Source organism: Ceratosolen solmsi, unplaced genomic scaffold, assembly GCF_000503995.2.
Source record: "Ceratosolen solmsi marchali unplaced genomic scaffold, CerSol_1.0 scaffold87, whole genome shotgun sequence".
Classification (NCBI taxonomy): domain Eukaryota; kingdom Metazoa; phylum Arthropoda; class Insecta; order Hymenoptera; family Agaonidae; genus Ceratosolen; species Ceratosolen solmsi.
The window spans coordinates 286,577-311,162 of NW_011948455.1; the positions used below are offsets into that span (position 1 = coordinate 286,577).

At 26.4% G+C, this 24,586-nt stretch overlaps 3 protein-coding genes across 3 annotated transcripts; 1 reads left to right on the forward strand and 2 right to left on the reverse strand.

Moving 5' to 3' along the window:
- Positions 1–2,915: 2,915 nt before the first annotated feature.
- Positions 2,916–12,865, reverse strand: Pkc98E (Protein kinase C). The gene is made up of 9 exons (XM_011505290.1): positions 12,020–12,865; positions 11,317–11,656; positions 9,423–9,700; positions 8,068–8,099; positions 7,385–7,455; positions 7,045–7,207; positions 5,665–6,243; positions 4,667–5,259; positions 2,916–3,842 (listed from the first exon to the last, which is right to left on the reverse strand). Exons 2-9 carry the CDS (start codon positions 11,650–11,652, stop codon positions 3,681–3,683), a joined length of 2,214 nt encoding a protein of 737 aa, XP_011503592.1. The 5' UTR covers positions 11,653–11,656; positions 12,020–12,865; the 3' UTR covers positions 2,916–3,680.
- Positions 12,866–15,505: 2,640 nt separating this feature from the next.
- LOC105366750 (iron-sulfur cluster assembly 2 homolog, mitochondrial) lies at positions 15,506–16,647 on the forward strand. The gene is made up of 3 exons (XM_011505291.1): positions 15,506–15,734; positions 15,910–16,131; positions 16,434–16,647. Exons 1-3 carry the CDS (start codon positions 15,658–15,660, stop codon positions 16,609–16,611), a joined length of 477 nt encoding a protein of 158 aa, XP_011503593.1. The 5' UTR covers positions 15,506–15,657; the 3' UTR covers positions 16,612–16,647.
- Positions 16,648–16,900: 253 nt separating this feature from the next.
- LOC105366766 (myosin heavy chain, clone 203) lies at positions 16,901–19,510 on the reverse strand. Its single transcript, XM_011505313.1, has 6 exons — positions 19,106–19,510; positions 18,436–18,612; positions 17,679–18,368; positions 17,404–17,550; positions 17,086–17,324; positions 16,901–16,973 (listed from the first exon to the last, which is right to left on the reverse strand). Exons 1-6 carry the CDS (start codon positions 19,163–19,165, stop codon positions 16,901–16,903), a joined length of 1,386 nt encoding a protein of 461 aa, XP_011503615.1. The 5' UTR covers positions 19,166–19,510.
- Positions 19,511–24,586: the final 5,076 nt, after the last annotated feature.

Consider the following 24,586-nt stretch of genomic DNA (forward strand, 5'->3'; position numbering starts at 1 on the left):
GTACGCGATCCGTATCCAGAAGTGCTGACAACGATAAATTTTATAACACGTATTTTTTGCTCATTCTTAAAAGAGCTTATCTTTTAACTGTTTTGTTCATTATTTTATTTAATTTTTTACGGGTTTCCGGTATGACATTTTTATTTATCTTTTTTTCCCTTTAAAAATAAAAAAATATTATCTACGAAGTAACATCAATTTTTCAGTTTTTAATAAAAAATATATAAATTGAAAAATTTTATAGTTTTTTTAAAATTTTATGATATTAAATAAAAGACGCATAATTATTATAATTTACTGTCTCACGACAGTTTAATATCCTATATTTAAGAATAAAACATACCACATTTACGTATTTGTTATAGAGATTTTCTATTATGTATGTAAACTTTATTTAACCATTTCATTTATTTCAAATGTATTATATAGATTATCATGAAACCAGAATGTTGTTGCAGTATCGCAAGTAATCATATAATTTCGAAAAATTGCGGAATTAAGTACTTTCTTGTCTTTATATATAGAAGACTAATAATTGTTCTATTTATTTTTTGACACATTTGTCAAATTTAAGCGAATAAAATGGAAATAATAATACATTTAAAAAGTAATAATAATAGTATATGTATTTGTATTACGTGTACGTATGGCTTCTTAGTAAAATAGAGACAAATTAATCAATAGATAAAGAAAGAGAGGGGATGAGAGAATATTCGGTAATCGTATTTAGTTCCAATTATCTTAAAAATAAATATTTTGTTAATAATTTCTGCTATTAGATTTAGTAATACAGAGCTATAATTTATGGATTACACTTTCTGTGCGTCCTGAAAAAAAATTATATTTTAAAAATATTTATTCTGCTTTATATTAATAAAATTTTATGCTATTGATTGTTATAATTTCAAAATTTTATATAAATTATAATATTTTATTAATTGTATCGGCTTATTAATTATTAACAATTTATTTCCAATAAATTTTTTAAATATATTATATTGATTCAATACAAAATACAAATTTCATATGTACTATACTGTAATGTATAACTTTTATAAAATTTAAATTGAAATATAAATGTTAAGTTTGCTAAGATATTCATAAGTGATATAAATAATAAACTTAAAAGTAAATTTTAACATTATTTCTTTAAAAATATTAACTTATTAAAGTGAATTAGTAATTAAAAAAAGTTAAATGTCAAATGATAATATTATACAATTGCACTAAACCAGCATTGAATTTTGTTTCGAATATAAAAAATTATTAGATAATAACAAACAGCTAATTTAGTATATTAACAAAACATGCATAAATATATAATATAATAAAATACAATCAATATTTTTTTGATAAAATACACAATCTTTGATTGACACATGCATAAATGCGACAACAATTTTCTGGTTCTAGTCCATCAGAGTAAGATGATGGACACAATGATCGTTGTTTATAAATGTTAATTGATAATTGCACGTTTAATAACATGATAACAATAAGTACAACATCGAATTATAAATAAGAAGGTATATTTATTTGTTCTTTGTCGAAGCCAAACTTTTTGCCTGTCATAAGGAAAACCGTAGGGCTTTCGGTGTCTTGAAGAGGGCAAAACGGCCAGCGTCGAACCCCGAACAAAGAAGTAACAAGAATGAAAAAATGTGCCGTTTGCCGTTAGAGATCATTATTTCGACATTTATTTTTTCGTAATTAATCATAATATTTGTGAAAAAATTGCTAATACATACAAAACAAAACGTAAATAAGAATTGGCTTTTTGGCCATAAATTTTTTCCTCCTAGTTTCTCCGTTATAACTATATATGAGGCGCGGCCTCTAAAGCTTACTTAGCTTATATATTTTATATTCATTATTTTTGTTTATTTGAATTTATGTATGCGAGATAATGCTTTAGTACATCAATCACTGACAAAAATTCACATGCATAATTAGACGCACACAGACTTAAATTTTTTGCAAACAGCAATGCTGAGATTAAAACATTATTACTTTATTTAATAGCGTTTTTATTATTCGTATACAAGACGCCAATTAAAAGATGTTAGCTTATAAAGTGAAAACTATATTATTCTTTTATTACTGTCATGCAAAGTTTTTATTTCCAGTAGCATAGTAAAAAACTGTCGAATAGAAACATAGATTAGTTTCATATAAATACAGATTAACATACATTTATAAATTTTTTATTGATGATTTTTGTTAAAAAAATCGGGTTTGACATTTCATTACATTGTAAATATGATAAAAATATAAAATCAATTCATGGATTTCTATAAAATTTTTCGTAGGAATTTTCCACCGTATATAATTCACGTATAATTCGCTGAATTCGTTTTTTATCGATGATTTCTACAAAAAATCTTTATAGAAATGTACAAGGATTTATTATACCTATACAAGATCATATCTTCTAATATATAATTGTGATTATGATACATAACTATGTTTCTATCAGACCCAACTTTGAGGTTGGCATATAAATACCAGATTTAATTTGATTTACTTATTTAATTAAAAAATAATACTTAAAGGTATCTTCGAAAGTGCATGATTAGCGTCTCTGCATGTATAAGTTTTATTTTATCCTTGTCTTAGCAACATTTTAACAATTATAATTAATATATTTTAGTTACTTTGTTTCTAATAATAATTTGCAATTAATATCGACGATTTTTCAATTTTAAGCGTATGTTAATATATATTTATAACCGGTATGCTTTTTTACATACGCATTTGTTACGGACCACCTGCGGTCCGTTTCTCACTGTTTCCAAATTCTCTTTTTATTTTTTTTTCTTGTTCTTATATATAATAGCCTATAAACTTTCAACCTTTGTTTATACTGGTTATTTTGTTAGCAACAATTTCATTTGTTTCTTACATTCGTGAAGGTGGGCATATTTCGCCCTTCTACTTATGTTATTATTTGGTTGGTTTTAAATGATTCCAATGAAATACTTATAATAAAATTATTTTATATATTAACGTCGCTTAAAATAATAAATAAAATATATAAATTTAAATTTCGAACACTTATACTCTTTTTCAAAATAACTAACATATGATAGGATACATGGACGTATATCCATGTACTAATCTGTAAAAGTAGATAAAAAGTAGAGTGAGAAATAATCGATGCACGCGTCTCATCGATGAACTGTAAAGTACTGGAGTGCACAGGTATAATGATGCAGACACATTACTTGAAGCCGATAGCTTTTTTTCCTTATTCTTTATTTTACTCACGACGAATCGACGTGAGACTTACTATTAAGAATAACGTTAATATTATTTTATAAATTCCTTAAAACCGATGAAAAAGGAATTGTTATCCTATCGAGATCGCACGCAAAAAAATATAATGCCGATGAAAATTCCATCTTCACGATTTGGACTTGATTTTTGCGAAATGACTATATATTTTTTATTTTTGACTAGAGATCATTGAACGGAACGCTTTTATTTTACCTTTTTACATTCTTCTTTCGATCCATATTTTAATGCGAAAGAGTAGTTTGCACAAAAAGAATTTCGTTCAAGTTATGACAAGTAGCTCGATAAATCATCTTTCAAGTTTAAAGCTATGTAATATTCTGTTAATCTTCCGAGCTACTTTTCTTGTGTTTGTCATTAAACGAATCAACAAACGGTATACGTTATTAAGCGATGAATCTAGTAGGATTGAAATCCCTGTTAATAAAGGAAAATCCACGGAATTCATCTTGATTTATACAAGGAACTACGTCTGCATTTATAGGAGTTAATATTGGCTCCTCTTTTGTGAATTCGGCGTCAAAATTAACAGCGTCCTTTTTGTTTTTCTGAAAATAATTTATAAAAAATTCAGAACAAATCATTTAAAATCCGTTTATAAAAAACTTTATTTGTCCAATAATATATATTTAAATGCGTTCAAAGAACGAAAATTTTAAGCTGATTTATGTTACAATATTGTAAATTATTATCTATTATTAATTTAAGAGCATTATTTTCTTTAAAATTGGTAATGTCAATGAATTACATCTTTATTAGTTTTTTTTTATTTTTCAAATATACATTTTTCTTATCCGAATTTCTTATTGCTTAAAAATAAAAATATTAAATTAAAATGTATTTGCTCAAGTTTATTTTTGCAATTATATAACTTTTTAAGATAATATCTGTAAATTAATAGAATGAATGCAAATTATTAAATTTTTTATTTTAACTGAAATAAGTAAATACTGTTCTTCTTTGTGTATAAATGAAAATAATATTAGTTATTGGTTACTTATTATTTTATTTAATTATTTTGTTAATTTTATTCAAATTAGTGAAAACAACTTATTTGTATATTAATATTTCTATAATTTCGATTTACTTGATTTATAGATAAAGTTTTTACAAATTTATAAATAAATAAATATTTATAAAATATATATTATGTGAATGTTAGAATTTAAAACAATATATTAATAGATACGGTATATAAAATTTTTATATAATTAAAAATATTTTTATTATATAACCCAAATAGATCTTCATAGGAAATATTTGTATTCAAATTTTTAAATAATAACATTATTATCTTTTAAATATAGATTTAACAAATAAATTTGCTTGAATATTAATTAAAGACAATAATGTAACAATCATCTAGACTTACGATTTTTGGCTTAAATGGAGGTTTCACTCTACGCATTTCAAGTGCTTCCCAGTCCATGTTTTGGAAAAAGGAGTGCATTCGGATAGCGTTTTCGACTCCGTTTGCAATTACGCAGCCTAATCTCCTTGTCGGATTTTTAGTCATAAACCCTTTTAAAATGGAGACAGCTTCGTCGCTTAGCCACACCGGATACAGTACATCATCTCGCAGAATTGACTCAAACAGGTCATCTTCGTTGTCAGCCTCGAATGGTGGCTGTCCGACCATCATCTCATACATTAGGACACCTAGCGCCCACCAATCGACGCTTGCGCCGTATTCAAGTTCTTGGAGGATCTCTGGAGCAATGTAATCAGGCGTACCACAAAAGGTCGCCGTCATCATCCCGTCAAGAATACCTTCTTTGCACATGCCGAAATCTGCTAGCTTACAGTGCCCTTCTTGGTCAAGCAGGATGTTGTCTAGCTTCAGATCGCGATAAATGACGCCATATTTGTGAAGGAATTGAAGCGCTAGTGTCACTTCGGCGGCATAGAAGCGCGCACGAGCTTCTTCAAATTTACAAGCTTTCTGAATTTGGAACATTAAGTCACCTGGAAAAGGTGATCTATTCATAAAACCACCAGTTACTCTTTTTTTAAACGCGTAATAACATAATATTTCAAGCTTTATGCTTAAATTTATTTTGCAAAAATTTTACATAAGCCATATAACGTTTGATAATTTCATAAATTCAAATTATGTAGCGTATTAAATATTTCAAATATAATATCTTAAAATGTTGCATATCATTTAATAGTAAAGTGAGTTGAGTTATTAATTGTTATAGTTTCATTGATTACACAGATGAATATTCATTTAAGTTTTGATTAGAATTTATAATACATAGATAAGTATATAAATAAGCATACTTATTTAACAATTTAAAAAACCATTAGGAAGTAGGAATAAATACATAAAAATGCAGGAGTATTGTAATAGTTAACATTTAAGCTTACCTCCATTAACATACTCCATAACAAAGAATAAACGTTCCTTTGTTTGAAAACAGCTGTGAAGTGCTGTAAGGAATGGATGCTTAGCGGCTAAAACTAAAATGCGCTTTTCGGTCATAGTGCAATCAACATCATCATCCTGTATGATCACATCTTTCTTGAGTACTTTAATTGCGTAAACTTCATCCGGATGCCCTTTCTTTTCGGCCAACATAACTTTCCCAAAGCTACCCTTACCCAGCACTTTAATAAAATGAAAGTCTGCGATGCTGATTTTGTGTAGGTCATCTTGTCCGCTGCTCGTCATTCTCTCATCGTTAGGTGTTATAGCCACTGATTCTTTGTGCTGCTTTTGAGTTTGCGGCGAGGACTGCTCTTGATTCGGGCCTGACATTTCATTGATTGATGAGCTCGTTGAAACGACGGATTGAACTGATGATTTGTAGTTGATTCGCGGCACTTTTATTTGTTTATCTGGTGAAATACCTATAGTGCTGAGAACTTCAGCCATAGCTTTCATGTTGATGCCACAATTGTTTGCTACATTTTTCTGGCATCGCTTGTGGACGTTCATATCGCAGACTGGGTAGATTAACAAATTAAATCCTAGTTATTATGAATTTTTGTAAATAAAGAGATAAATTATTTGATACTTTTAAAAATTGTTGTTTATATATTTACAATTTACTTTTGTAAATAATTCTCGGTTGAATATATAGCGAAAAAAATTTAGTCTCGACACAAACTTGGGTGATTCAACCTTTATATTTATTATGATTTTGGAGACATTTTTACAATTAAAACTACAATATAAAATACAAAGTAGAACTCTTAAATTATATATAAATTCTAGTTATGCAATAAGAAATTTTTTTAGCTTATTTAATGACCATTTTCAATTAAAATTATATACATTAGAAAATATTCAATACTTCAATTTTGTATGAAAAAAAGTTAATTTATTAATTAAATGAGCTTTTCTTTCACTTTAAACAATGATTGTTAAGGTAATGAATCAGAATTAATTCCCAAATTTAATTTCATAGTACTAAAAATAATCAGAAATTTCTTTGTACAATTTTTATAAATAGAATAAATTTTTCAAAATATATAAAGCATACAATTATATATATTTTAATTTTTAGTACAACTTTTACGATACATTTGTTGTATTAACAAGTATCAAGAAAAAAGTTAATAAATAAAATTAATTTGAAAATTTGTGATTTATTTACTACTTATATATTAAAATAAATTTGTATTTATTTATATTTATGTATATCTATTTTTATATAAAAATCAATTTAAATAGTTGAAAAAAATTATTTCACAGCTTTAGAATTGTTGATTATTTTTAATATGTTTGAAAAATGTAAATATTACCTTCACATTGGAAGCCCTGTCGAATTAAGCCATACAAAAGAGAACCACAGTGGTCACAAAATGTAAATCGTTTATAATTGTGTATCACAAAACGGTGCGGGAGATCTATATTGAATCGTGGGCCCTGCGTACACTGATTTGATTGTAACATTGTTTCTTTCGACTGGAAATATAAATTAATTTAATTTTCTTCTGATAAATATAAATCAATGTTTTGTGAATTTATAAGTCCTTATATTATTTATATTATTATTATTTTTTAATATCAGTTTTACATGAAATCTATCTCTAATCTAACATAATACATCATTTTATCTTTATTAAAAAATGTTTATTTTACCTCGTCTCGCATTCCTGGACATTTTGTAACAACTTGCTCATGACACCTTTTATGAACTACACAGGTACAAACTGAAACAATTACAGAATATTTTTCAGAAATTAGGAAATATTCTTTATAACATTAATACAAAGCATGTACATGCATTTTTTTAATTGCACTAGAAAAATTGCATAACGTAATTTCCATAATATAATAAAAATAAGTGATACAAATATTATGAAATGCTATATTAATGCAAAAAATTAAGATGATAATCCCTTTATAAAATGTTTGTAAGTTTAACTTATAGTATATAAATTATAGAAGCCCTTAACATAACAGAAAGAGATGAAAAATAAATTTTTTCAATTTCGAGATGACTCCATTAAATTAAATTACTATTATAGTGTAGCACATATGCAGACAAACATTCATTGACGTTTACAATAATAACCAGGAATGGCCATCATTTCATAGATATATTATATATTTTGATTATTAATAATAATAATTTCTTTGTTTATAACGATATCTTCTAGAAAAATTAATATAATAAAGTATTTAAAATAATAAATATAATCAAAGGAAAAAAATTAATATTTTTTTACAACATTAATAGCATATTTATGAAATATATTGCCCAGACCTGGTAAAAACATTATTAATAATTGCTTGAAAAACATGACTTGTGTCTTTCTCACCTTGACACTGATAGCCCTGCTTGCCCAAGCCCCTGAAATATAACAGACAAAAACGCGTCACATCATCTCCTCTGCAAACCCCCCCTGGTCAAACATATAGATGTATGTTCTCCGATAACTTAATAATCATAGGCTGGATTATCTATGTCAGGTTCTTAAGTTCTTATACCATTAAAAATACAAAAAAGAAAATAAATATTATTGAAAACGATTATGTATCGCGTATTTATTTTTAGGGATATTTTTTATTCAATATCTGATTTTCAATGAGTATTTAACTTTCTAAAACGAATCTATTATTTACGTATTCAGCAAGAAAACACCTAGTACCATATAAAGATATTCCTAATCACATAATATATATATATATATATATATATATATATATGAAATAAAATATTTCCAATGAAAAATATATAAAATTTATATTTTATTAAAGATGCATGGCATTGAGATATGTGTTATAACATATTTTAAAGTACTTGAATATTTTATAAAACAATGTGTTTAAATTTTAATTTCACTCATTTTTAATGCATAAAAAAATATAATTTAAAAGATCTAATTTTAATTATAAAATTGTTTTTAATAATAATTAATGATTACAATTTTATTATTTAAAATTATAAGAATATTTTAAGCTTCTTTTGAATCAATAGTTAAGTCAGTGATGTAATATAATAATTTCATGGTTTAATACAATAAGATTATGGTAATTAATATAATTATCTTAAATAAGTTTAAATATATTTAAATAAACAGTATAATTTATGTTATTAATTAATTACTAAATATATACAGATTATTATAATGGTTGATTTGAAAATATATAATAAAGGTGATAAAAATGTTCAAATAGTTATTTAAATATTATTATTTCAAGACGTTATTTACAGTGTTTTACTTATTTGTTTTTTTTATTTGCATTAATTACATTTTATGATAAATATTCTGTTAGAATATTTCTTACTACATAATTTTAAGAACATTAGTACATTAATAATTATAATTAAAAGAGGTAAAAATAAGATATTAGAAGAAAAATAAAACCATACCAATATAATAGCATTAGCAATATTGTTATTAAACTATGTAGTTAAATATAAAATTTATAATATTTGGTATCTATTGAAAATCTTAGACATACCATTTTTCCATATCTTTAAATGTTACGTAAGAATAAATAGGTATTTAATTTCATGAAAATATATTTTCATAGAAATTTATTAATAGAAAAATAATTTTTTAAGAATATTTATAGGTTAAATTCCATTTGTAAAAATAAATGTTAAGTATGCGAACTCTAATTATTGTTATTAAAAAAGAATGATCAGTTAATTTTATATAATGTATACCATATGAATTCTCGACAATGTGAACAAAATGTAGGTTGTCTTAAAAAGGTGGCCATGAATTTGTGTCCATTGACTTGATGAACTCTCCGTCTCATAGCACCTCGACGACCTTTGAAGCCTTGCTGACGTTCTTTGAATTCACGCCGGGGCTCTTTGCTCCTATTCACATTGCTACTAACCCCTTCTCCATCTCCTATACCACATCCTGAGTGTTGTGTTTGATTATTCCGTTGTAATTCTATTTTTATTCTTAATTTTCCTTGAGGCTCTAGATCGACCTAAATATAGTTAATTTATGTTACTAGTTTAAAATTAATAGTTAGATACAATTAATACAATTTTGATCTAATCAAAATTAATAGATATAATCATTTTAATTGAATAAATAATAAGTATATTTTACATATTATATATAAGATTTTAGATTATTAAATATTAATATACAAAAAATATATAATTTCAGACAATCATTATTTATTCTATAATGGCAATAAAGTACTCTTCTTTATTGAATTATATTTAAATTATATTAATCATATCAAAACCTAATGTCTATTATAGTTATAATATATGAATAATACAGTTTAATATATTAATAAAAATAGATAAATAATAACATGAAATTTAGTTGTTTGTGTTTTATATAGAATATAAAAATATTTTGTAAAAACAAATTCTTTTTCTTACCCAGTATTTTGGATATATAATACACATTTTATCAAATGTTTCTTGATGGATTTCTAATAATCTCTGCAAGCACTTCATTATTCCATAATTACGATGTGAATTAAACATTTTAATTTAAATTTAGAATGATTGGTAAAATTTCAGTTTATCATCTATGAAATTATTGTAGAAAAAATAAAAATTTAAATAAATAAATAAAATACTTTTTAGAAATAAATTCTATATATATTAATTACATCCACATGTGATTAACTATAAAGAAACTCATTTTTCACAATCTTATTATATCTTAAATTCATAAAATTAAATGGGTATTATATAATTGAAAGTTGTATTATGTAAAAAATTATTTAATTTAATAAATTGTGTAAAAAAAACTAAATGTTTTAACTTTCTTTAGACCAGCTAAATAATTATAACTTTAGTTTTACATATATTTCATATTCTGAAAAATTTAATATTAATTATATTTACACAATGATAGTCATTTGATTCTTATCTTTTTGACAATTACAGAATTGAGAAAATGATTACAAATTCTAGTGTATTTAGATAATTTAAAAATTAAATTCAAAATATAAAAAAAATAAATATTGCAATTTTAAATTTATTTTAAATATTAATTTTTACATAAAATATATTATTTATATATATATATTTGTTTAGATTCATAAAATATATTAATAAAAAATATTTAATTGGTTTTTATTCACATAAGTACAAATAAATTTTAAAGTCTAAGTGCATTATATATATATAAATTTTTTTTAATATATAAATATATAAATAATTTTAAAACTTTGTACAAACTATATACCCTGATGTAAGTTTAATAACATTTTTATTAAAAATAAATATTTAAAAATATTATAATACTAATATTAAAGTAATGTTTCATAACATTAGTTTTATCTATTTAATACTTTATATATGAATAGATAATTTGGTATAAAGTATAATAATTAATTAATGGAATAATATTATAATCTATAATATTATTAATCCATAATAGAATGATTAATTTATAGGTTTAATTTAGATATAGATATTTTGGATAACTTATTATAAAGTTGTTAATATTTAAAATAATTAATTGTAAATAATTTTGGTATGATTATTTTTGGAAGTATTTTAATATTATCTTGATTTTAAATTTAAAACAAAATAAAAATTCTATATAAATTTAAAAACTATCTAAATAACATACCCAAAAATCAGTAGTTTCATCGTCATATCGTTGAATCAATTCTTCAAATGGTATACTGCAATTAGCTACAAAGTCATCTGGTTGTAAAGCTGCATTATGGAAGACAGTGAGCCCCAATAGCATAGCATTATGAACTTCATGTGTAAAACACTCATTCCACACAGGATCAAATGTTTTTGGTTTAGTTGAGGATCGATTAAGATACTTTTCATCAATGTCTAATTGTACATAAGGGTCAAGAATAGGTGATTCTTCTTGCCAAAATTTGCGTTGTTTATCTGTAGCACGTAAGCTGGATGCCTCACATATTTCCACTTTTATTGTACCCGTAAACATGATGCTATCCAAGATAAAATAAAAGATAAAAGAAAAACAGTCTTATACTTAGAAATAAATAGATATCAATGTGAGTTTAAGTTTCAAGAGTAGAAAATAGAAGAGTTAATTCTATAAAGATGCAAAAAAGAGAACTAAAGGCAGAACAGTATCACAGAGCTGTAATTAATCAAAATCCAGCATCTACTAGAGAATTTCATGTGTATTTTAGACGTAAAAATGAATAAAGAAATGGAAGAGAATAAGTAAAATAATGATAAATAAATCTTTTTTGCTTTTCAAATCAAATACGGAAAGAAAAGTAGTAAGATTTTATTGTCTTTTTTCTCGTTTGCTAGTTATATCTAGCTTGTAGCTAGACTTGTACCTTTCACGCTCGTTCTTATCAACGATGTAATACTAGTAGGTGAAAAAACTGTGACACATTTCTTATTTAGCAGGCATCACTACACATATAAAGTTAAGAAATTGACCTCCAACATGTAAAGAAAGCTTCGTGTCTTCTTTGTAACGGTATTGTCGAGGTCAGAGACTTGGTCGTCGTGATCCTCGATCTGCCCTGACAGCCATTTAACATTTCCTTTTCCTCACTTGTTCTATCTTTCTTTTCCTCCCCCTCTATTATCTTTTTCTTTCATGCGCGCGTGCGTGAGTTGCATTTGTGCACATGCCAGGGTGGTTTCAGCCTGTCGGTCCGTTCGTCTCCTTTTAAAATATAGTATGAAGAAAAATGGAGTTAGAAAACTTGAAAATATGTATACATAACAGTTCACTCAGGACTTATTACTGCTTCACAGTCCTTGCATTCTATTTCGTTTTCTCTCTCTCTTTCTTTTTCTTTGTCTAGTATTCGACCCTTTCGGAGTTTTTCTGGCTTTATCAATTCGCTTCTTCTCTTGTCTAATGTTGAAATTCGTTCTTAAATAGAAAGCTTTTTTATAGTACTATCCAGGTTTCTCTAGTAATGTTTCCCTCTCCGTTGAAAGCAGTCTCGTTTTTACATTTTCTTATGAAGTTTGTCCATCAAACTTTCGCTTTCTCGATGTTCGGTTTTATTCAATTTATCACGTCGATTGTGCGTTCCAACGGAGGTAAGAGGGTAAAGGATTGGATAGAATTTTCCTTAGACGGTTGTTATTGCAAGTTAATTTAAGATGTAGCAATGGATCCACGACAACCCTTTCACGATTTCTCGCATACCATGCAGTGTACGCACGCGCGCTTGAACTATCCTTATTTTAACGAACGGCATATTTATGATTTGATGGCGAACATTCTTCTCCTCGGCATACATGGCTTTTGTATACACGCGTACCCCTTGCACATGCATCTACATATACCGAGAACTATTGCTTGCAAATTTTCTCTGCATAAAAGAGAAATCGAGTATTTTTTCTAGACCATTACCTCTTACTTTTTCAATGACTTTTCACTTATGCACTTTTGTTAATAACATTAAAGCTTCAGTAAATCATTTTCTTTCAATCCCCATAAAAAATTATCAGCCTGTAAACTCTAATATGTTCTCAGATGTGTTTAGTCAAGTAAGAAAATGAAATACGCTTATGATAAGACATTCAAAATTATTAATATATTCCATCCATAGGTATAAATCTAAATATGAAGTTTTTCCTAGTTTTAATATATATTAATATAATAATAAACGTATTTTATTGCATTTATCACATTCACATATTTTAAATACACCAACAAATTGTTAAATTACTGGTGATGTCTAATTTAATGACTTTTCATTAAATTGAATAATAATTAAAGAATACTATATTTGAGAATAGTCTCAATTTTTTTATAATAATTAATTATTTTACAATGCATCAAATTTTTAACACAATTGTTAGTAAACATATATATTTAATAAATAATTTATATATTTGTAATTAATATTTATTTTTATCGAATAATAATTTTTCTTTTTCTTTTGAGATATATTATAATAAACTATCTTTAAGAGAATAATTATCGACACATGCAAGGGTAAAGCGAAATCTGAGTATTTACAAAACTTATAATAAAGTAAAAAGGCATTTTAAAATAAAGTAAAGGGGCATTGTAATGAAAAACACGTTGTCCTTTTTTTAACAGAATGAAATTTTTTTGTATAGTTATTTTATTATGAATATGAATCTTATGATAATAAAAAATTTACTGCAGAGTATGGCTTTAATATGTAATTTAATATATATGATATTGTTTTTTGAAGTGGAATGCAAAAATAATCAGGGTAAAAATGAGGAATCGACCATATCTCATTTTATGCGCTTGATCAAGTAATCACTTTGAGTATAAATCGTTGATATATTTGCTTCATTTTCTTTGATAAAAAAAATAAATGATACAATTTTACACTAAACGATACTAATCTAAATGAAAAATTATAAATTAAATCTATGATTTGTATATTTAATTATAACTAAATGTTATAATTTTCTATTTAATTAATAGCTTTTACTTATGAGATTGAGCTATTGCATCTTTAAATCACATCTGCATATAAATCAAGTCATGGTTGTGGGTTATGAAGTGGTTGGGTTGTATAAAATAAATTTAAAGAATTTAAAGAAGAAATAAAACAATTTTTAAATTAATATTAATTACAAATTCTAGTTAGTATAATAAAGTAAGGTAATAATAAAATGACATTAAACAAATAAATATATTGACAATAATAGCGCACAATGAATTTTTGTATATTATAATATTAGAATGTTAATTAAAAAAAATTACTTTGATTGTTTAACTATAATAATAATTGTAATTTCATTGATATTTTTCGGATGTACGAGTATTAAATGTCAATTTCTTAATAATCAACAACCTTATTGTTATTGCAATAGAATAATATAAATTTGCTTATGTATAATATTAAAATAAAAAAAAAAGTTTTTTTATAAAAGTTTTTTTATAGATTTTAAGATTTTTTGAAAAATAATAAAATGATTATCTAACTTTTTTTAATCAAGCATTAAGATGTTTGTTTTTATTTTTTAAAGTGATTTATTAAATAAATAAAAAAAATTTTTGTAATAAAATGTGTGTAATTAAAATAATCATTAATAATTCATGTTTTTTGAATTTTAATTATAATACAGAAAAATATTAAAAATATATATTTAAGCTGTTAGACTGTGTATTAATTTTGTCTTATATGATTTAAAATACATTTATTACAGCTGGTAGTATGATCCTAACAAAATTTATTTTAAGGGAAACTTTTAAATGTTAACTCGAAACTTTTTAAAATATACTGTACCGTGTAAATACTGTGTAAAATATACGGTTATTTTAATCTTTTATTATTAGTTCTATTTTCTATATTATTTAAAAAATTATTTAAATTATAAAAATTACATAATTAACGGTGATAAGTTTTTAAATGATTAATTATCTTAATTTTAAACATTTTTGTCCCGTTCAATGTTTTATATTAATAATATAAAACTAAATAACATAAATAGAAAAAAATTGTTAATTATTATTTTGACATTCAATTAAAATTTACAATTTCTATGTATTTCAATGTAAATCATATATGTCCTTTATATTATGATATATTTTGTAGCATCGATTACTTTTATCTAATTGTACTAATATTCTTCTTTTAATTTACATTATTTTATTTATTTACATTATATTTGTTATATCAAATAATATATTATTTGATATGTAAATATTGAAACATATCTTAATAACTTTATTGAATTTAAAAAAAGAGGTAGTTTATCATTTATCTGATATTTTTTGTATTTGCCGCAATTAATTAATGAAGAATTGTTACCAATGATCTACCAATAATCTTACCAATGATCGACCTAACTTTGACTTCGACAAAAGATAATCAGACAACTATTAGAATATCGTTTATAATTAGTATAGTTGTGATAAATAAGTTGGTAAAATATGTTAAAATTAATCAAGTTAGACAGGTAATTAACTGTCATGTTCTTTTTACCTAGACCTTAAAAGAAAATTTCATTATATTTTAGTATGTCGAAATTAACACGTTCTGTTTGGGAATTTTCTTCTAATTTTGTTTCAAATAAATATTTCTCACAACTTTTAAGGTAAGTAGATGAATATTAATAAAATTTTGATTTTTACAATTCTATCGCAAAATAATTGTATATTAGACTATTTGCTGCAATCACTATATTAAAAAATTTATAAATCAAATATTAGTACTTCATTTTATATTTCATATATTTATAATCCTAATTATACAGATTATTATATTTATAGAACGCCATGGATTTCAGCATCTGGTTTGAGACAGAAAAATGTTTCAACTATAGTAACTAACAATATTCCTCAAGAAGAGATTATTATTAGTGACAGTTGTGTAGACCGTTTGAAAGAAATTATAGAAGGAGATGATTGTTTAAGAGTAATAGTTGAAGGTGGTGGCTGTTCTGGCTTCCAATATAAATTTAATTTGGATCCTTGTATTAATGAAGATGACAAGTAAATATTGATTTCAGTTTAAAACTAAAATACAAAAATTTGTTGAATATCTATTAATGTTTCTTGAATAATATTATATTTAATATTTAAAATTTCATGAAAAAGAATATTTTTTTTAGTATGCATGATCCTATAGATTTTAATTATTTTTATATATAATAAATGTACATATAACATATTTTTACTTTAATAATATTTAGATTTATAATTAATTTTTGTTATAATTTATTCTAGCAGACTAAAATTCTATTCTTACATATTATTTAATTAAATTTATTAATATTAATTTTTATTTTGCTTAGGATTTTTCAAAAGAATGGAGTAAAAGTTTTAATAGATTCTACAACTTTAGAGTATATTAAAGGATCAACAATAGAATATCACAAAGAATTAATACGTTCTACATTTAGAATAATTAATAATCCCTTAGCAGAACAAGGCTGTAGCTGTGGGTCTAGTTTTACTATAAAAATTGACTGATTATTAACTAATTTACTTTAAAATTATTATTTAAATATCTAATAATGTAATTTGTAGGAATAAAAATTAATGGAAATTTCTGTTGAAATATTTAAAAAGTATACAATTTATTATATTTGTACATATATAATGCTCAATTACTGAACGTCAATCTTGTTTTTATTTAAAATTAATAAATAACACAAGATTAATTTAAGAAGATACTTGTTACTATTGCAAATAGGAGTAAATTGAAGTTTGATATTATTATTATAATATTTACATAAAATGGATTTCATGAAGAACATATTTATGTCACTAATGTATTAATATCATTGATATAAAATGGTAACTGAATGAGATTATTTTCCTTTTTTGCTACTCTGAAAAATACAAAATTATTGTTTTAACAATTATACAGATGTACAGATAATTATAATAATAATTATTATTAGATTTAATCATTATTAAATAAAATACAAATATGTTATTAATATTACTTTTGTGGAAAGTTCAAATTTTAGTTGTTGTATCTCTTCTGTTTGATATATGAGTTTTTCATTCATATTGGCTAGATGTTCACTCATAGTACTAAGTTGTGATTTATAATTTCCTTCTTGTATTTCTTTATCTTCTTGCAAGGATTTAGAACTTGAAAGAGCTTCTAATAATGTTGCTTCACATATTTCTCTTTTTTCTTCACTTCTATTTAAATGGGCATTAATTACTTCAATCTACAACATTTAAATAAATATTAATATAATTTAATGAATATTCAATATCATTTTTACATTTATAGAGTAATACACTTACATTTGCAGCTATAGCTAAATTTCTAACATGATATATTTGCTTTTCCATTATTAGCCTATTGATTTCGTGAAGAAAATATTCTTTAATTTTTGTTTCACGAGCTATAATCTCTTCTGATAGTGAAAAAGGCCCACTAAATGTTCCAATCTATAAAATTTATGTAATTTATAACATTTATTAATTAAAAATTGTTAAATATATTAGGGATTTCTTACAATTATTTATTCAATTTTATTTTAGATTAATGTAGAAAGATATAAATAAAAATTATTAACCATATTATTAACTTCAATTGGTTCTAGACTATTTATTTCAAATAAATTCTTTTCAATATTTTCTTTTTGATTTAACTCATCAAATTTAATTTTTATAATATTATATTCAGCTTTCCAATGATTTAGTTCTTTTTCTAATTCAGTTAATTTTGTAAAAGTAAAATTATCACAAAATTCATCTGGTGCAGTTCTCCAAATTTTCGTTAGAGGACCTATTTCCATAATGGATTTAGATGATCTTCGAGATGCTGAAGATAATGAAAATGTAGAAAGATCCTGTCTGTAATTTGAAACCCCTGATTTTAATTCTAAACCATAGTTGCTTGTTTTCCCATTTTCACTAGAGCATGAAATTGTTTTCTCTTGTTTTATGTTTTCATCGAGTTTCCTTTGAGTATTATTTTGTTCACTTTCAAATTTTTCTATTATTTCACTATATTTACTATCTAAATCAATATATGCTTTTTCTGAAAGCTCCAATTTATACTCTAAATGTTGTTTTTTATCAAGTAAGCTTTCAATTTCACTATTTTTATCACTAATTTGTGAAAGTAGTAGGGCATTTTCTACAATTTTTTTTTGAAATTCTTCATCAAGAATATCATTGGAGGTTGATGAAAATTGATCAAACTTATTTTCAATTCCTTTGCTTTTACCTTTTTTTGTTTTAGTTTGAATCTTATCAAGATCCTGAAAGTAATATTAGTTTTACTTCAATTCATTTTTCACAATAACTGACTTATAATGTACATCTTACTTCTTGCAAGACAGTAACTCGTTTTGTTAATTGTTGATTACGAAAACTAAGACTATCCAATTCTTGTTCTGCTCTTCTTAATTCAACCTCTTTTTCTTTTAGTTGTTCTTTAAGTTCTGTATTATGAGTTTGTTCATCAATCACAGCTTTTTTTAGGACATTTACTTGTGCACGTATCTAAGTCAAACATCATAAGTGAATTTAGGTTAATAATTTGATACATATAAAAGATATTTAAATGTTATTTATTAACTAAGTTATTTAGTTCACAAAATTACCAAATATGTACATAAAATGATTTTCATAATGAATAATTTTGAAATTATATCATTTATACAAAGAATTTTATTTATTGTATAAAATGAGCAAGTTTAAGCTGTTTTAAATACATATTTTTGTTGGCTTAAGCTTTTTTCTTATTATTAAAACGTTGATGCAACTATATTTAAAACTATTAACAGAAATTAATATATTACAATTTAGTTTTACTACCATAATAATATTAATTTGTATGCTTGCTTTGAAATTAATTAAATAAATTATTTGCAATGAAAACAACAAATTTATTTAAAAATGTTAATGTTTAAATAAATATTAAATATAATTAAATAATTATTTCATAAATAAAAGATAAATGAATAATGCAATATCTAATTTTAGAGAGCATTACTTTTGAATATTCTGTAGCAAGTTTTTGGTACTTGACTAATAGTTGTCCATTAGTATCCATTGCTTTCAAGTTTTTTCTTCGGATACTGTTCACAAATCAATGTTTATAGTTATAAGTAATCATTATAATAGTTTTGAGTTCAGAAATTCGGGGACGTATAGAGTGACATTTTCTTGGCACTTTCAATTTGCTTGATGTAAAACTGACAGTCTGTAACCAATTATTGTTATCAATGTGTCGATATAGGCTGTTGCACAAATGTCAAGCATGAATATGTGGAAAGGATAGTTACTATAAGATATAACATAATATATAATATAAATTTAGAACCACTATGTATGCTACTATATATTTTTATTGATATACACGATAGTTTAAGTAATTTCAGGTAGGAAGTTATAAAATTAATTCCGTAGAGCGTTTTTATAATTATGTTATTTTATCACGAGTTTGCAAATACTGTTGTCTAATATTCCGGAAGAAAGTTTATATCAAATTCTTTTTTCTATTTATTGGTTTAATATTTTTATCTATTTACGTTTCGAACACAAATGATAGTTTTCATGCATACCGCAACCGAGTACAGTCAATGACGTGTTGTCACTAATTATACAAACTAAGGTTTACTGGCGTCGTCCACGATGATGGTACTAATGATTGAGTTGATAATTTATTTTTTATAAATTTCATGCCTATTTAAATTAATTTTATAAAAATAGGGAATTAAAAAAAGCTATAAATCGATCCATTTAATAACATTCTAAGAAACTGTGTTTTAATTCATTTAATATATCTTATCTATAAAGTATATTAATCATTTTATAACCAATTACATTTAGATATAATTGATTTTACAAACTTTTATGTCGATATTCAAAATTTATTTATAATAAAAAATACTATTTGAACAATATTACTAAAATTAAAAAAAATATTGTACAATTGAGTGTTTTGAACAACTAAAAATTGTCAATAAAAATATTAATTTAATTATACTACTTAATAATCAATCATTGTTTTCAGATTTGTTTTTAAAATAAAGTAAAATAAAATAAATTATCTACCAAATTAATTGCTGTAGTGGAGAATCATTAGTAGATAATGAAGCTCTCTTTTTAAATAAATTTTTGTGAAAATATCAGTTTCTTTTTTATCATATTGAAAAAATTGTATTAGTTATTTATGAAAGTTTGCCAATACTGTACTTTTATTTACTTAAATTTTTTATAATAGAAAAGTGTTGAAAACTGTTATTTGACAATTCGTATAATATAAATAATTTCTTTGCACAAGGATTAATTAAAGTACAAAAATATATGAAGCTTTTTAAAGTGTAAAATTAATTACATACGATTATCAATAAATGTATGTTATTATGTATACTGTTATCAATCATAAATATAAAATTTATTTTAATGTTTTTGTTTAAGTTCTGGTATTATAGATCTTTTGCAATATACTATAATGTAATATAGGTTTATTTTGAATAGTACGCGCTATTGTATTAGGTTATTTGCATACAAAGTTGTCCCAAATTTACTTCAATTTGTAATGCTGCAAGCTTCACCAGTCTAGTATCAGTTATTTTCAGTTGCATTATTCATATTTATTATGTATAATTACGGCATTTATTAAGATTAATAAGTGTTTTATATCATGTACGACTTATATAATTGTTAATATTTTGTTCATTCTTATTAATTTACGTTTAACAAATAAATTAATTATTCTTATTAAATTATACACATTCGAAATTTAAATTAAAAAGATAATATTTTAATGTAAGGCTACTCAGTTTTTGTTAAGAGAAAAATATTGTTAAGTTCATATTGAATGCTTTACTGTTTCATTAATTAATTTTATAATCCAATGGTTTTTATTGTGTTTGATTATATAATTTTTAGATTTAGAAAGATACATAACTACGAATTGAATTAAAATTTGTATGACATCAAATAAATAATAGAATTTGCGTAAATTTTTCTATCCGTTAAACAATGCCGTTAACATTTAGAGTTTTTATTACTTCATTTTGTAAAATAAAATGTACATATCTTCATGTGAGAGAATAAAACAATAGCTAGTTTATTAAACTTGCAAAGCAGTAAACGAATATAACTGTAATCTGTATTTTCAAAAGAAAATAGTACTAAATGCAAATTGGAAACAGTTATTTAAGTATATGCATACATTGAAGATATAAATATTTTTAATAATTTTTTAAATAATGTTTATTTAGTATCAATAGTAAATACTATTGGAAAAAAATGTTTCATATCATCCTGATAGTAATACTTAATTAAACTAAATATGGAAAATATCGAAAATTCATTTTACTTCAAGATTATTATTGAAGATTACAAATAAGATCTGAAACTTATTATTATATAATTTGATAAATTTTTGAAAGCATCTGAATCAAAAATGTCCTTTGTGTAAAAGAGCTTGCAAAAATGTTCTTTAATATAGTTATATTACACAAGTTATAGCATTGTTTGGAATTCCAACTATCCGGATGCTCAGGAGACCAAGATGTTTGGATCAGACCGTATCACCGGTTTAATGGTGTGGGGGGGGGCGAAGGAGAGGTTAATGCAGTATAAGAATAGCGGGGCATACAAGACAGTATCGGCGCCCTTTTTAGCGGTCTTATAATAATCAAGTTTCAGAGGACTCACAGATAATGTCGGTGAATCAGGGTTGAATATTTGTGAATAATGTTCCATTTATAGGTGGGCTGTCAAGTTGCTACTACTAGTGATATTCTGGCGCGGGCTTTTGGGATGCATTGATTGTCATCCTGCGTTGTTTATTTCGGCCACGAGTCTGAATAGTGCAACCATGGAGGTCTCGTCCACCATAGTGCGTGATTCGTAAGTTGTGCAGTGGTCAATCTGCGGGATGCACGGTCGATAGGGTTTGAAGTGCCTGGAATATATTTCCATTGGGCATCAGCGGTAAGTTCTTGTATTTGAGTAACTTTGTTTCTTATGAAATCCTTCCAGCGTGATCCATGTGTCATTATCAAGGTGAGGATTACTTGTGAATCTGTCCATGAGTATGGTGTTTTTGTCTTTGTCCTTAGCGTATTTTTTACGTATCACATGAGTTTTGTTAGGAGTAATTCCAGTCTTGGAATTGTGATCCATTTTAGCAGGACTACCTTAGTTTTTGAGTAAGTTAGGGTGACTATGGAGCTATTTAGGTTGTGGACGACGAGGTAGATAACTGCCGCCATTGCTAATTGAGAGGCATCAGAGATGGTTGAAGAGAGTGATGGTTGAATTTGAGCGCAGAATGGCGCGAAGATTAATTCGTCGACACTCGCTTAGTTTGTTGCTTTAATTCATAAGCGTCCGAACTTGAACTAAGGAGAGGGTTTGTCGACAAGACGCCTTTTAGTGGGCGCGAACTTGGCGACGCGTACTGGAATCTATTCTGCACTGTCGCTTTGGGGAGAGCCTCTTCTTCCTTAGTTGCTTGTCGATGTCATAATCTCTGAATCTCAGAGTATGTAATTATTGTAATAATAATATTACTTACGAAGACTACTGGTATATTTGAAATTGGGACCTCCTTGTTCTTTCTTCAAGGGGGCTTGTCACTGGACACTTGTCGTTGGAATGTGTCGCCCGCCAATACGACTTGTAACTATAACTGTGTTGAATTACGTTAATAGGAAGCTGCCAGCGTCTTCGGACTTCGATAAGGTAATGCGTCTCCCGCCAATAGAACTTATAACTATAGCTTTGTTTGAACTAAGTCAATAGGAAACTGCCAGCGTCTTCGGACTCCGATAACGGAATGTATCTCCCGCCAATATGACTTGTAACTATAGTTGCCTTGAACTAAGTTAATAGAAGACTTCCACTTCTTAATTAAATAAGTACTGTATCGAGAGTGATGAATCTTGAAAAATACGCCCCTTAAATACATTTGCTGACCATGAACTTCGCTCGAACCCTGTTCGATTTTAAAGGGTTAGCTTATGGCTCGAACTACCAATTCAATAGTTCAGTGGATTAGTCTCTCGGTAGGATAATTTTAAAGGAAATCAATAACAGACAAGGCTGAAAAATATAATATATTTATTAAAAACAAGGTTAATTATTATAAACAATTATTATAATATTGCACCGTTGTGTAGAAATAAATAATTCTGTTGGATTATTCAAATGATGTGTTCTTGTGATTCTTATGCTATGAAGGCTTGTATGGATATTACTGTGTTGCTTTGAGGTTATGCTGATGTTGTCAATGTCAGCTGATGTCGTCAGTCAAGCTCGAACCCTGTTCGATTTTAAAGGGTTAGCTTATGGCTCGCACTACCAATTCAATAGTTCAGTGGATTAGTCTCTCGGGTCTGTTAGTCGATCTGTGTTGGTCTTGTGTAACCAATGTGTGTGAACCACAGTGACTCTTGAGTCAGCTGTTCAGGGCCTGTACGGTTCCGAAGTGTTCTTCGGAAGAGTGCTAGTGTGCCCTGTTTGTGCTAGCGGGCCTGTACGATGTCGAGTGGTTAGTTCGAGAGAGCGTAAGTGTGCCCTGTTTGTGCTAGCGGGCCTGTACGATGTCGAGTGGTTAGTTCGAGAGAGCGTAAGTGTGCCCTGTTTGTGCTAGCGGGCCTGTACGATGTCGAGTGGTTAGTTCGAGAGAGCGTAAGTGTGCCCTGTTTGTGCTAGCGGGCCTGTACGATGTCGAGTGGTTAGTTCGAGAGAGCGTAAGTGTGCCCTGTTTGTGCTAGCGGGCCTGTACGATGTCGAGTGGTTAGTTCGAGAGAGCGTAAGTGTGCCCTGTTTGTGCTAGCGGGCCTGTACGATGTCGAGTGGTTAGTTCGAGAGAGCGTAAGTGTGCCCTGTTTGTGCTAGCGGGCCTGTACGATGTCGAGTGGTTAGTTCGAGAGAGCGTAAGTGTGCCCTGTTTGTGCTAGCGGGCCTGTACGATGTCGAGCGGCTAGTTCGAGAGAGCGTAATTGTGCCCAGGTTGTGCTAGCGGGCCGGTACGATGTCGAATGGTTCGAGAGAGCTTAAGTGTGCCCTGGTTCTGCTTGCGGGCCTGTACGATTCCGAAGTGTTCTTCGGCAGAGTGCTAGTGTGCCCTGTTTGTGCTAGCGGGCCTGTACGATGTCGAGAGATCAGTTCGAGAGAGCGTAAGTGTGCCCGATCGACAATAGCGCGAGATGTGACTTGTTTATTTATTAATACAAAGATGTACCTGGTGAACTGCAGGTTGGATGTATTCGATGCTGTGTATGTAATGTTCCCTTTGATTACAATTCCATTGGCTTCACTGTAATCACTTATTAAAGAACGGCCGATTATCTTTTCTATGCACGCGGGTACTCTTTACTATGCTGCCGAAAATATGGCCACGCGGCGTCTTTACAGTATACTATGCACTGACCGGCAGTTACGCTTGATTGAGAGCGAAGTGATTTTACGAATGAGCGTCGCCTCATGGCGCGTTGCGTTTAAATGTCCT